General features: G+C 33.5%; 2 protein-coding genes across 4 annotated transcripts in view; one reads left to right on the top strand and one right to left on the bottom strand.

Annotated features, from left to right (window-relative positions):
- pip4p2 (phosphatidylinositol-4,5-bisphosphate 4-phosphatase 2) overlaps positions 1-13,330 on the top strand; it is a 236,446-nt gene that overhangs the window by 24,988 nt on the left and 198,128 nt on the right. Inside the window, exons 6-7 of one of the 2 annotated variants that reach the window (NM_001045112.5) lie at positions 1,134-1,224; positions 2,780-2,923. The exons of the other annotated variant lie outside the window; for it this stretch is intronic. Of the exons in view, the coding sequence (NP_001038577.1) occupies positions 1,134-1,224; positions 2,780-2,923 (235 nt within the window). Of the gene's footprint in view, positions 1-1,133; positions 1,225-2,779; positions 2,924-13,330 lie in introns of those variants that run through there. 2 annotated transcript variants of the gene reach the window in all.
- necab1 (N-terminal EF-hand calcium binding protein 1) overlaps positions 9,203-13,330 on the bottom strand; it is a 79,165-nt gene continuing 75,037 nt past the window's right edge. For both annotated transcript variants that reach the window (XM_087294397.1, NM_001017848.1), the window contains 3 exon segments: positions 11,194-11,271; positions 11,019-11,110; positions 9,203-9,590 (listed from right to left, as the gene is read on the bottom strand). In XM_087294397.1, coding sequence (XP_087150523.1) covers positions 9,562-9,590; positions 11,019-11,110; positions 11,194-11,271 — 199 coding nt within the window. In that variant the 3' untranslated portion in view covers positions 9,203-9,561.

A 13,330-nucleotide genomic window follows, 5' to 3' on the forward strand; every position in this document is an offset into this window, starting at 1 on the left:
TCTCACACTCAATACACCTCAATTAAATAGTATAAATACAGCATTACAACATACAAAAGAGAGAGAGAGATTGACTTAGAATGTCACTAACCAGTTTAATAGTGATTTGATCAGCTGTAGCCAGACATTATGCTGTTTTTCTCTTCTAAGAGTTTATTATGCGGCCTCTGTCATCATCTTGTAGATGGACAACGTCAACTGTCTTTGGACAGGCTAATGGCCGCCAACACACTCTCTCTCAGAAACTATAAATATTTTAAAATAGGCACTATCCTTATAAATAAGCTGCATAGTTGCATCTGAACAACTACATTCTCAACTAAAAAAAGTCCCAAAAGTACATTATGTTGTCCAACAGCAGAAATATTTGTTAAACTGTAGAGTGTCCTCTGCTTCTTGCTGTATGTGGGTGAAGTAATACACAAGGAGGCTGAAAGAGTTTCTGTTATTTGGCAGAATATGTAAGCCAATCAGATTGAAGAACCAGACAAAACTGTTGTATAACACCAGTGCCAATATACAGCCATATCGCCCTGCTACTCATGTGCTATCGTTCAAATATTTTGTATAATTTTTTTTTCATTTATAAAATTGTTAAAATGACTACATTAAGCTATAAAAAAGTTAATGTTAGATTTAGTTTACCTACAATAAATTACACATGTAATTTAATAAAAGCACTTTGGATAGACCTTAAAATGTATTGTAATGTCTTCTTAAAATTTCAGTAATTTTCTGTTTGGTACTAACAAAACAAATCTATCATTTGTAAAGCCAATGTGTGTTCTGCATATGTGCATTCTGGTGTCATTTAAAAATAGTGCGCAAAATAATTTATTTTATTTTTTCTATGGGGAGTTTAATTTGCTTTTAGACAAGCTGGCTGGAAAAAACATAGAAAAAAAATAGACCAATGTAAAATCTACTTTAAATAAATGAGATGCTGCTTCACTCTTTATTTGTATTGTAGCTAGTTTTTGAATAGCATTGAATATCCAATCTGCTTTTCACATACTTCCAGCAATGAAACATTATATTTTTGCACTGAGAGCTGATACAGAGCAGCTGAAAGTTTGTGTTCTTTTAATTCAGCACTGGCAATAATTGTTTGTGTGTTGTTTGTTTGTCTGTAGATCCTCTGTAGGCAGTGCTTTACCCAGAAGACGCTGCTGTGCCTACATTACAGTAGGAATGATCTGCATTTTCATCGGTATTGGTTTAACAGTGAGTATGTTTCTTGGTTTTAAGAAGTTTTGTTGGTTTCAGTACTATTTTTGTTTTATTGAAGAAAATTTTATTTGGCAGAGCTGAATTAGCTTGATCAACAGGGTCAGCAAATGTATTTATGTCAAAAAAGATGTTCTGAAATGTCTATTTATCAGAAAATGTCCAATTCAGCTTGCATCACAGAAATAAATTACATTCAATCATATATATGAAAATAGAAAATGTTTTAAAAAACACTTTGTTGAAGGCGACGCAGTGGCGCAGTGGGTAGCACGTTCGCCTCACAGCAAGAAGGTCGCTGGTTCGAGTCTTGGCTCAGTTGGCGTTTCTGTGTGGAGTTTGCATGTTCTCCCTGCTTCCGCACGGGTTTCCTCCGGGTGCTCCGGTTTCCCCCACAGTCCAATGACATGCGGTAAAGGTGAATTGGGTAGGCTAAATTGCCCGTAGTTTGTGTGTGTGTGTGTGTGAATGATTGTGTGTGGATGCCCCCCAGAGATGGGTTGCGGCTGAAAGGGCATCCACTGTGTAAAAACTTGCTGGATAAGTTGGCGGTTCATTCCGCTGTGGCGAACACGGATTAATAAAGGGACTAAGTTGACAAGAAAATGAATGAACACCTTATTGATAATCAGATGTACAGTACATGTATGTATCATAAAAATTGTAGGTGTGTATTTACATATACAAAATCCTATAGAATGGCTTTTATTTTTTCTATATGATTTCAGCAAAGTTGATTTATATTTACAAAATGCAGTAATATAATCGCGAAGGGGCGACACGGTGGCACAGTAGGTAGAACATTCGCTTCACAGCAAGAAAGTCGCTGGTTTGAGTCTCGGCTGGGTCAGTTGGCATTTCTGTGTGGAGTTTGCATGTTTCCCCGTGTTCGCTTGTGTTTCTTCCGGTTTCCCCCTCAAGTCCAAAGACATGTGGTATAGATGAATTGGGTATGCTAAAAAATTGACCGTAGTGCATGAGTGTGTGTGTTTCCCAGTGATCGGTTGCGGCAGGAAGGGCATCCGCTGCGTGAAACATATGCTGAATAAGTTGGCGGTTCATACCGCTGTGGCGACCCTGGATTAATAAAAGGGCTAATCTGAAAAGAAAATGAATTAATAAATGAAGAAGAGATCATTCAAATAATTTCACATACACAAATCTTTACTTAACAATGTTGCAGTCTAATATTACGTTTTTGATATCAGAACATTTATAGTTTATTCATAATCACAGTCAAACTGCACTTGTCATGCAACAATCATCAATGATTTATTTCATAACAGAAGAATTTGGGACAGTTTCACACTTGAGACTCATAAAAGCTATTCTCCTATGATACACCTACATTTTAAGTCACAGGTTTTCTTTAGTAACACTTTTATTTAAATCACACTTGTAAGTTACATCAGGATCTGATGATCATTAAAGCACATATTATGTTGCAGTTCCTAAAAACGTCACCAGCCGACTTACAAGTAACTCTCAAATTAGCACTAGCTAAGCGGTCATTTCGTACTCCGCATAAACACAGTGTTTGTTTTCCTCTCAGGTTGGCACTCAGGACTTCGCCAGGCGTTATCATGCTACATATGTTTCCTGGGCCTTCGCATACCTGCTGGGTCTCATCTGTCTGGTCCGGGCCTGCTATTGGGGAGCCATTAAAGTCAGCTATCCTGAAAACACCTTTGCATAGACAAGCATCCATCCTTCGAGCCCTTTTAGTGTTTGATTTCACTCGATCTGAACAGGTAAACCCATGGATGCCTAGTCCTGTTACAAGTGCGTGAGTACCCAGGAGGTTTAGGTCCCTGCAAATGTCTTCAAATAGAGTTATTGATTAGCTCGGATGTTTCTTGAATGCGCAATATGATGATGAGAGGAGGAATCTGTGATTTTAAAAGGTTATAAGTTATAAACTGTTTCATTTTAGCAGGGTGGATGTCAAACATGTTTTCCGTACTGCGTTTTGTTACCAACTTGACCAAAAGAGATGATCTTTTATGAACAATTTGCCCATTGCACTACAATTTTTATGCAATTTTTCTGTTGTGTTGCTGCTAGTTGCCACAGCTGTCATGAGCTGAGAGATGTTATGTGTTCAGAAAGCCTGCCAACGGTGGCACGATGCGTCATTTCAAATGTTTAGATATATTTAACCGTTCCTAAAATCCTGTGCCAACCTTTTCTGTTGTTTGAGGATCTGAAATTTAGCAAACCCGTTCTTGACTGCTCAAACTCACTGTGAGCAATAATCATGCATTTTGTTTGTTTCGTTTGTGGCTTTAAAAGAATTAAAAAAGAACAGCATGTACAGTCACTGGACTTCTGAAATGAATATATTCTAGGCGCAGTAAATTCGATAGTGCTTGTGGTGTAATATTGATTGTTTTGCATATTTTTTTGTTTTACAGAATCTAAATATGTTATACTGGGGCACTTATAATGGAAGTGAACTAAGATAAACATTGAAATTACTCTTTAAATACTACAGGCACAAAATAGAAAGAGAAAATGGGATTTCAAATATTACACTACACTACTTAGTTCAGCATTTGTTGGATGTTTTTGAAAGATGGCACTAATGTTGATGAGAAATGCAGTACTAGATCAATATACTGTAAAACAGTAATTCTGTCAAATATTATTACACACTGAAAAATCTATTCCTGCAAAGTTGTTGTAAACAAACTACATGGGCTGAATTTAAACAAACAAGTTAAATATAGTAATTTAATTCAATTTGTTTAAAATCAGCCCAAAAAAAAAGTTTACAACCACTTAACTTAAAAAAAATAGTAATCATCTTTGAATCATTTTTTCAGTGCAGTTTTAATTCTTTGTGTTCTACAATCCTGACCTTTTTCTAGTAATTCTAAAGGGAGAAAAGGTAGAATAGTGGAATTCTGATTATTTTATTGAGATTTTGTAATTTTTAAATTGACTTTACAGTTCTGACAATAATCTATTGCAATTTCGATTTTTTTCTCTCTCTTTGCGTTACAACTATATTCTTTGCAATTGCTAATTCATGGGTGTTTTTGCAATTGCATTTTTTCCAATTAAAGTTTTTTTGCATTTATATGTTTTTGCTAAAACTGATTTGATTTCCTGCAATTTAGTGGCGATCTATTTTATCGTTGATGTCACAGTTCTGATTTTTTTTTGTCAGACTTCGAGTTTATGCCTCACAATATTGCATTTTATTTCCTGCAAGTGCAAATTTATTAACTCTTAGTTTTATTTTTTGCTTACAATTCATATTTTATTCCTCAAAATTCTGATTTATTTTTCTGCAAATCTAACTTTTTTACCTCAAATTTTGCCTTTTGTTTGCCTGATTTCTGCTTTCTCTGACTTTTATTTCTTGCAAGTTTCCAATTGCAGTTTTATAAGGAATTCTATATGCATCTGTGTGGCATGTTTATATCTGTTCTATATCTATTTAAAAGACTACTGTGGGGTTACCTTTTTCCATTGTTACATTTTTTTATTCAAGTATCTTTTAAAATTTAATTTACTGGCTACATATTATTATCAGTATTGAGAGAAAGCTTCTCAAAAAAGTTTAAGTATATCAGCATTTATTTAAAACAGAACCCTTTTGTAATATTTTGTATCATTTATAAAAATAAAAAAAAAGATTAACCTGGCACCAAACTTGTAAATACTTACTACTTTTTTCTGTACAATTTTACTGCTTCATTGCCATCACAAAATTGTTTTTTAAAGTTATCAAAAAAACAAAAAATATCCACAATTCCATTCCAAGTGCCTCATTATAACATGATTCTTGCTGTATTTAAAGAAAACAAGGGATGAAAATACATGATTTTGTGAAAATCAACAATACACTACAAATGCTGTGAAACTAATGTTAACCTGGAGTAGTCCTGTAATTTCCCTCACTGATTAAACTCAATGACTCTTGTCGAATGGGAAATGACATGTGCATGATTTTCCTTTGACTTTTTTGTATGCAGAAGCAGTGTTTTATTGGTCTTTTACTGACAAGACACAGTGGAAATGTTATGCCACGTGTCTCGTGCTTCTTCCCGTGTGTAGAATGTAAAAGCCCGCTCAATCCCACAATTCACCTGGCTAGTGTTGCTGTAGCTTACATTTACAGTAGTTTTGTATTTCGTCAAGACAAACGGAGATAACAATACTATCTTAACTTGTTCTGAATGTGACGAGCCAGTGAAGTCCTTGTACATAGGAAACTGAGCACACAAAGTCTGTAGTTCAAGTTGGAATATGGCTTGGGTCTTTTTAAAATGATAATTTCTCAATAAAATGGTAAAATATTTATTGTCTTTTGATGCTTCGCTTGATCTTGGTTGTGAAATGTGTACATGTTTTGTGTGTAGTATTATTTTTCTATGTCACAATAGCCTCCTAAATGCCTTTCAATCCACACAGTCTCTCATTTGGTGCTTCGTACCAAATGATAGACTTTATAATTGTGATTTGACTTGTCTCCACATTAACATGAATTGAATTTTCTATGGAGAAAAATCTTTACAGTTTAAATATCTCCAATTGGAATGAAAATAATGTTGATTTTTAGTGGGCCAATAATTATCTCATTCATTCTGTATCTGTGACATTTTAATACATATATAATATCTATAATTTTCTTCAAAGTTCGCTTAACATTAGTCAATTTAATATTTATCCAAGACTTTAGAACCACACTGTTTACGTTTTCTTTTTTATAGAAAACTTTTTTGTGTTTGTTTTTGCTGGTCTATAGCAGAGTTTCCATCATAATGTGTAATTAATCTTTTCAAAGTTAGAAAAGAATAGGAAACAAATGCGAATTAGATGAGTTTCCAACAAGTTGTATGAGCATCTGACGATTGTATTGACAACCAATCAATCAAGAAATCCAAATAAAGCTTGTTTAAAGGTGTTGTAAAGAAAATCTTGGTATACAAAGTGGAATAATAAGAGTTTAGCATATGTAAAGGGCCTTACCGTGAGCCTCAGACACCATTTTTTCCTTCAGTAAAAACTGTGAAAAATATAGGCCTATTAGAAAACAAAGCACTGTTGCGCGACTCACAGGCCATGTCCTTAAGATTAACATGTACTTTAGGTCATGTTTTTTACGTCATCCAGACCTGATGAGCAGCCGTGTCAACAGGACATCACCAGCTTAAACACTGATATGAGACTGATATGTAGCTTTTATATATTTATAATGAGGCGAAACCTTGCCAAATAACCACCTAGACAAATGTAAAAAATAAAAATAAAAAATGTTAGTAAAAACTGTGTTGTTTATTACTCTCCTTCATGTCATTTTAATCCACTGAAAACTTTGCTTATCTTCAGAACACCAGTTAAGGTATTTCAGGTGAACCTTAGAGCTCCCTCATCCTCCATAGACAGCAATGGTCACAAGACATGCAAAGTCCAGAAAAGCAACCAAAAACATGATCAGAACATCACATCATCGTACAATCATACGAAGCGCATGCACACTTTTATATTCTACATATAGATGCTTGTGTGTTTTACTGATGACTTTAATGGCAAATACACTTTATTGCCTGTAGTAATGCACACCCTGACCTGTTGTGTAAGAGAAGACAATATGGCGAACAATGTTATTTTATAAATATTTTTTGGCTCATTTGTTCATGGATTTAAGACAGACAAAGGTGTCAGAGGATTGGAATGACATGATGCTCCTCAACTACCGGTCCGTGGATCAATAGGTAACGTTATCGGGCCGCACTAGAACTCATTAATTGATTCCGTTTTATTTATTACCTGAGTCTGACTGATCTTTTATTTTGAAAACTCTTTTATTATGAAAAAGGACAGTCTCAGTTACATCTCGGTCACTTGAGCGCCCTATGAGTAAGCAACATAACGAAAGCACAGTGAAGGAGTCACGAACTGCCAAGGAAAGGCATCCCCAACCCATTTGTCAACATATCAGGTAAATCCAGCTTGTCTGTGCAAGAAGATCAACTGCTGGGCATCGCAAAGGTCGGCGCAAATGACAGTTAAACGCAAGTCTTTACTAAAGTTAGCAAGTTTGTTGTTTGCAATGAAGGTGCGTGCTCACAGTTAAATAAAATATAACGTTACACATTTCTGTCGACTAATTAGCTCAAACACTGCAATGCTATGTTATTTTCTCCAAAAATAAAACTTGTATCAGAGTGACAGCATTGTTTTGTCAGCTTGTCATTAAAACTGTTGATAGTTGCCTAGCAAATTTCGAACCACCGCCACCACCCCCCGGTCCGCGGTAAAATTGTCAAGTGTTGACCGGTTCGCTTTGATAAAAAGATTGGTGACCACTGAACTAACCCTTTAAGTGATATTTCCCCCTAATTTCAACTGAACCATGCAGACAAGTTATTTTCTTATATATTTAACAGTTAGAATAGCTGAGAGCACATGATTGGTCAGAGGACCTAATGTGAAGTTAAAATGACACCATTAAAAAATGATCCTTATTGGTGGAAGTGAGAAATGAAGTATAAATGCTTATATATTTTTAATGCAAATTGTGTCCACTGATCACAAAACAAGTAACAAAGGGCCATTTAAAAAATATTTATACATCATATGAAAATTTTATAAATAATCATTCAATTGATGTATGTTTTGTTAGGAAAGGACAATATTTGGCCAATAAACAAGCAATTATGAATCTGAAGGTTCAAAAAGCAAAATAATGAGAAAAATGTTAGCGATTTCCAACAATATACCTGTGTGATATTGTGTTGTTATTGATTAACATTTAATATGTAATTTAGAACCATGACATCATAAAACCATGACCTGAGCCTCTCCATCCACTGGATGGCAGTGTTGATTCTTGCAAGATAAACACGACAGACACAAACACGTTTATGTTCCTATCTTGATGAGAACATTACAGACTTCCATTGTTTTTACATCATGTTTATGATACAGTCTTTAGCAGGGGTGGCCAACCCTGTTCCTGGAGAGCCACCTTCCTGCAGATTTCAGTTGCTACCCATACCAAACACACCTGAACCAATTAATTAGGACCGGAACACCACGTGATAATTACAGGCAGGTGTGTTTGATATAGGTTGCAACTGAAATCTGCAGGAAGGTGGCTCTCCTGGAGCAGGGTTGGCCACCCCTGGACTATAGTATCAGTATCATATTGTATCATCTGTAGAACGTGTCTATAGTTCTAACCCCACCCTTAAACCCAACTCACAGACAAACAAGTGAAACTTGTTAACATTTGATAAAACATGTTCTAGCCAATTTATAAGCGTTGTCCTCATGTTCAATATTTCACATTTCTATATAAGTGAGAATAATTTAACACACACACACACACACATACAGTCATCTGACTCTGAGAAGTCATATTATTAATATTAATAAAATAATATGAATAAAAATAAAAGGAAACTAATAATAAAAGAAAAAAATAATAAATCAGAATTAGCTGTACATTTTAACAATTAACATTTTAGAATAAATCAACATATGTGTAATATAACATAATAATCAGCAATGCAACATAATAATCAGTATATTTACAATGATTGATTGTTATGTGTGTGTGTGTGTGTGTGTGTGTGTGTGTGTGTGTGTGTGTGTGTGTGTGTGTGTGTGTGTGTGTGTGTGTGTGTGTGTGTGTGTGTGTGTGTTTGTTTGTGTGTAAGTGCATCACTGATGTTTTTATTGGTCTCCTCTCTCAAATGTTACATATGTATTGCCAAAGCATTTGTAATGTTTACATTACACAGAACATATCAAGACAAATGACATGGTAGTAGAAATAAAAAAAAAATCAACAGTATATTTAACAATCAACATTTTAGATTTAATTTATAACAAATTAGATTTCTGTGTGTGTGCGTCTCTCTCTCTCAGTCTCTCATGTCAATGATATACAAGCTGGCACATCCTTTTAATTTACCACTGCACTTGACATAATTTTAGAGAAAACATAACAGGTTGGTTACACTGAATTTAGTTTTATTCAGAGTTGACGAACGACATGAATTACAACAACAGAACTGTAGGATCTTTGAAAGAAGCTGTTGTCAGGATGATGAGACACAGACCTGAGCTACCAACAAACAGACCAGACGGCACTGATCAACAGCTCTTATGATGCATCAGAATCTCATTGCTTTATTTGATAACCTCTACAGTTTCTACTACTCGTACAGAGCTAAGAATGTCACGACATGATACTCTAGATCTAGTCACTATATGAAGACGAAAGCTCTTCCTGATGGTGGTCTTCTGTCCTGTGCTCCTCTTACTGTCTGCTTTGCTCCAGTGCCAGTCAACACACACACACACACACACACTCTAGTTATTGTTGAGGACCCACCATGATGCTGGAGAAATACAAGAATTTTATATTATTTAAAAAATATATCATTGAGTATAAAGCAATGAATAATCTTTATCATTACTGAATAATAAGTCAGTTATAGTCAGAATATCATGCAGGATGTCACATATTTTTATCCAATGCAAGACACTTTAGACTATTATATTATATTATATTATATTATATTATATTATATTATATTATATTATATTATATTATCAATAATTAAATCATTATTAATAAATAATCAATTGTACAAATAATATTATTAATGATATCATAAGTTTGTCACAAGTTTAGCTGTCATAAGTCAACACAAAACACACTTACATTTTTTTCTCTTATTTATTAATATATTATTTCTATTAATATGTTTTTAATGCATTATTTATAATTACAAAGAGTTATCATTAATTATTTAAGATGAATAATAATTCATTATATAAATAACAACAAGGAGAATGTCATTAGTTGTTTGAAAACACAACATTTTAGAATAATATAATATAAAATAAGTAGCATAATCATTGGGCTACAAAAAATAATACTGGTTCATGATATTATTGTTAAATAAATCATTATTAATAAATAATTGTACAAATAATATAAGTAATGATATCATAAGTTTAGTTGTCAACAACTCAAAACATCATTCATTCATTCATTTTCTTGTCGGCTTGGTCCCTTTATTAATGTGGGGTCACCACAGAGGAATGAACCGCCAACTTATCCAGCATGTTTTTACGCAGCGGATGCCCTTCCGGCCCAACTCATACATTACGGACAATTAAGCATTATATTAATTATTTAGGATGAATAATAATTATATAAATAACAACGAGGAGAATGTCATTAGTTGTGTAAAAACAACACACTTTCGACAAATATAATATAACATAATCATAGGGCTACAAAAATGTTAATATTGATCAATCACAATATATCATTATTAATTATTAATTGTACAGATAATATCATTAATGATATCATAAGTCCCCAACAAAACACATTTGCATTTTTAATTATTTATTATTTTTAATCATTAATTGAATATTATTAAAATTATTTTTATAAATATATTTTAATGTATTTTTTATAATATTAAGATTAGTTTTATTAATGTTATTAATGTATTATTTATAATTACAAAGAGTTATCATTAATTATTAACTATTTAGGATAAATAAAAATTAAATAACTATCAAAAAGGAGAATGTCATTAGTTAGAAAACAACACACTTTAGAACAATATAATATAATTAAACTAATTATTGGGCTAAAAAAATTAATACTGATCAGTCATATAATATATGATCTCCTGGGATATTATATTATATTATATTATATTATATTATATTATATTATATTATATTATATTATATTATATTATATTATATTACATTACATTCTGGGTATTTATACTAAAGTTCACCTGGCACCAGCATAGTCGTCATGATCTCTGGCGTCTCGAGGAAATCCACATTTCCCCTCTGGAAGGTTTTGCTGTAGTTAGTCTGCAGGTGACTAGAAATACAACACAAGTACACTTTTTTAGGCAGTGACATTAAAATAGTTAAATTTCTGCAATTAACAAAGCAGAGACGCACTTCTTCCACACGTTGCTGTGCTCCCAGAACTCATAGAGAATGAAGCGAGATTCATTGGAGAGTCGCTGTACTGCAACACTGCCGAAAACAAAACAAAACAAAAAAAAAACACTGGAGTATTACTGTCAGTTTCAAATTAATTCTGTGTATGAGGGGTTTGAAAATATTTCCTAAACTCAACTCAACCACAAGTTGTTTGGGTAACACTTTATTTTGATGGTCCATTTGAGTATTAGTAGACTGTCTGCTTAATATCTGCTGATACTGCTCCTTCAACAGATTTTTAACTGACTAGATTAACAGATTTTTAACTGACTAAGTACATTTCAGCTTACACTAAACCCTAACAAGCATACAACTTCATTTCTATGTAAGTGTGCGCGAATGTGATACAAAATATAATAATTTGTGTATTTGTGTTTTAATAATTTGTGTAAAACTGAATCAGCTCATTTGATTCTTAACAACAAATTGTCTTATTAAATGCAAATTCATGCTCGTTAACATTAGTTATGGCACCACGAGTTAACATGAACCAACAATGAACAACTACAACATGGACAAATGCTGTAATGAATGTATTGTTCATTGTTTGTTCATGTTAGTAAAAGCATTAACTAACATAGACTAATACAATCTTATAGTAAAGTGTAACCATTTAGGTTATTAAAGTTATTACCTTACTATTTAACCAAAATATTCCTTATATGTCTATATAAAAATAAATATTTATATAAATAGTATAATATAATATAAATAGAAATAGCAAATTACATAAAAAGTTGCAATTCTGAGTTATAAAGTCAGAATTCCACGTTTGTATCATGCAACTTCGAGATTAAAAAGTCACAATAACCTTTATTTTTAATTTAGTGGCAGAATCAGGCTTCCATGTATTTCTATGCCCCTTCTGCTGTGCAAAAAAAGTAGGTGTGAATGACCCGAGGGTGATGACAGAATAATGAAAATAATGACAGAATTATATATTTTTATAAACAATTTCCCCATTCAAAAAAAAAAAGTCATCAGATATTTTGTTTGGACAGTGTTTTTGAGCTCACAATCTATCTGACACTTTTGAGCAGACACTTCAATCTTAAAGTGAATAAATTGTTAAATAATTTAAAACAAACTCCCTAAGCTTATTATCCTGTAGTAAAAATCCAATAGTATGTTGAACCAGACAAAGGGTTCACCTTTATAGGCCAGTGTTGAAGAGAAATCTCCTGCTGTCTAATGTGATCACTGACATTTTTGGTATGTCTCTGCTAAAAGTCAAGGCTGGACTGAGGGCTTGTAAACGCACGGCCACATGATCACAGCTTGACGCAATTCATTCACGCACCACTGTCAAGTTTGCAGACGTTACACGAGCTTTGCCGCGTGAGCAGGACTTTTTTCTTCTTTATACTTCAACGTTTAATTGGAGTTTCATGATAATAATTGTAGGTTTGTTTTCATCGGGCAAAAAAAAAAAGGTTTTTCCACAAGCCCTGCAAACAGTGTGCCTAGAATAAATTTTCATCCTCTTATTTTCTACTTTCTAAGGGAAGCTTTTTATACTAATATGTGTGTGCGCGTGCATGTTCGTGAAAAATTTGTAACTTCAATTTACTACCCTTTAAGCTATATTGTGTGAGAAATTCTGTATTTTAAAAAATAAGTAGAATTGCAAAAAATATATAGAAATAGAAAGTAGAGTAAGATTTGAAAAGAAACGTGTAACTTGCAATTGCTAGAAATAAAGCATTTTTCCCAGAAATGTGCTCTCTAAAAATGCTGTCATTTCAATCTGGGAGTAAAGCTGGGGTCACACTGGACTTTTCTCCCCTAGACTTCTATTCATACGTTCATGATTGCATCAGATCGGAAACACATGCTCGTGCGACAAGTTTCGCAGTACGCTGCGTTGGAAAGTTCAAGCTTGGTGAACTTTGACCTGTGAAATCGCATCACATGATTGCGTGAGACCAATCGAAGATCAAAACATGACCTCTCTGGACGGAAATTTAAAACATTGACCAAACGCTTGCTTTTTTAAATGTCTCATTATCTTGTTTAATCCCGCCCCTTTTCGCAGAGCTGTACTACAGAATTTCGCGCACACAAACTTTAGTGTGACCGCAGCATAATATGG

The sequence above is a fragment of the Danio rerio genome, chromosome 19 (assembly GCF_052040795.2).
Source record: "Danio rerio strain M-AB ecotype USA chromosome 19, GRCz13ab, whole genome shotgun sequence".
Lineage (NCBI taxonomy): Eukaryota > Metazoa > Chordata > Actinopteri > Cypriniformes > Danionidae > Danio > Danio rerio.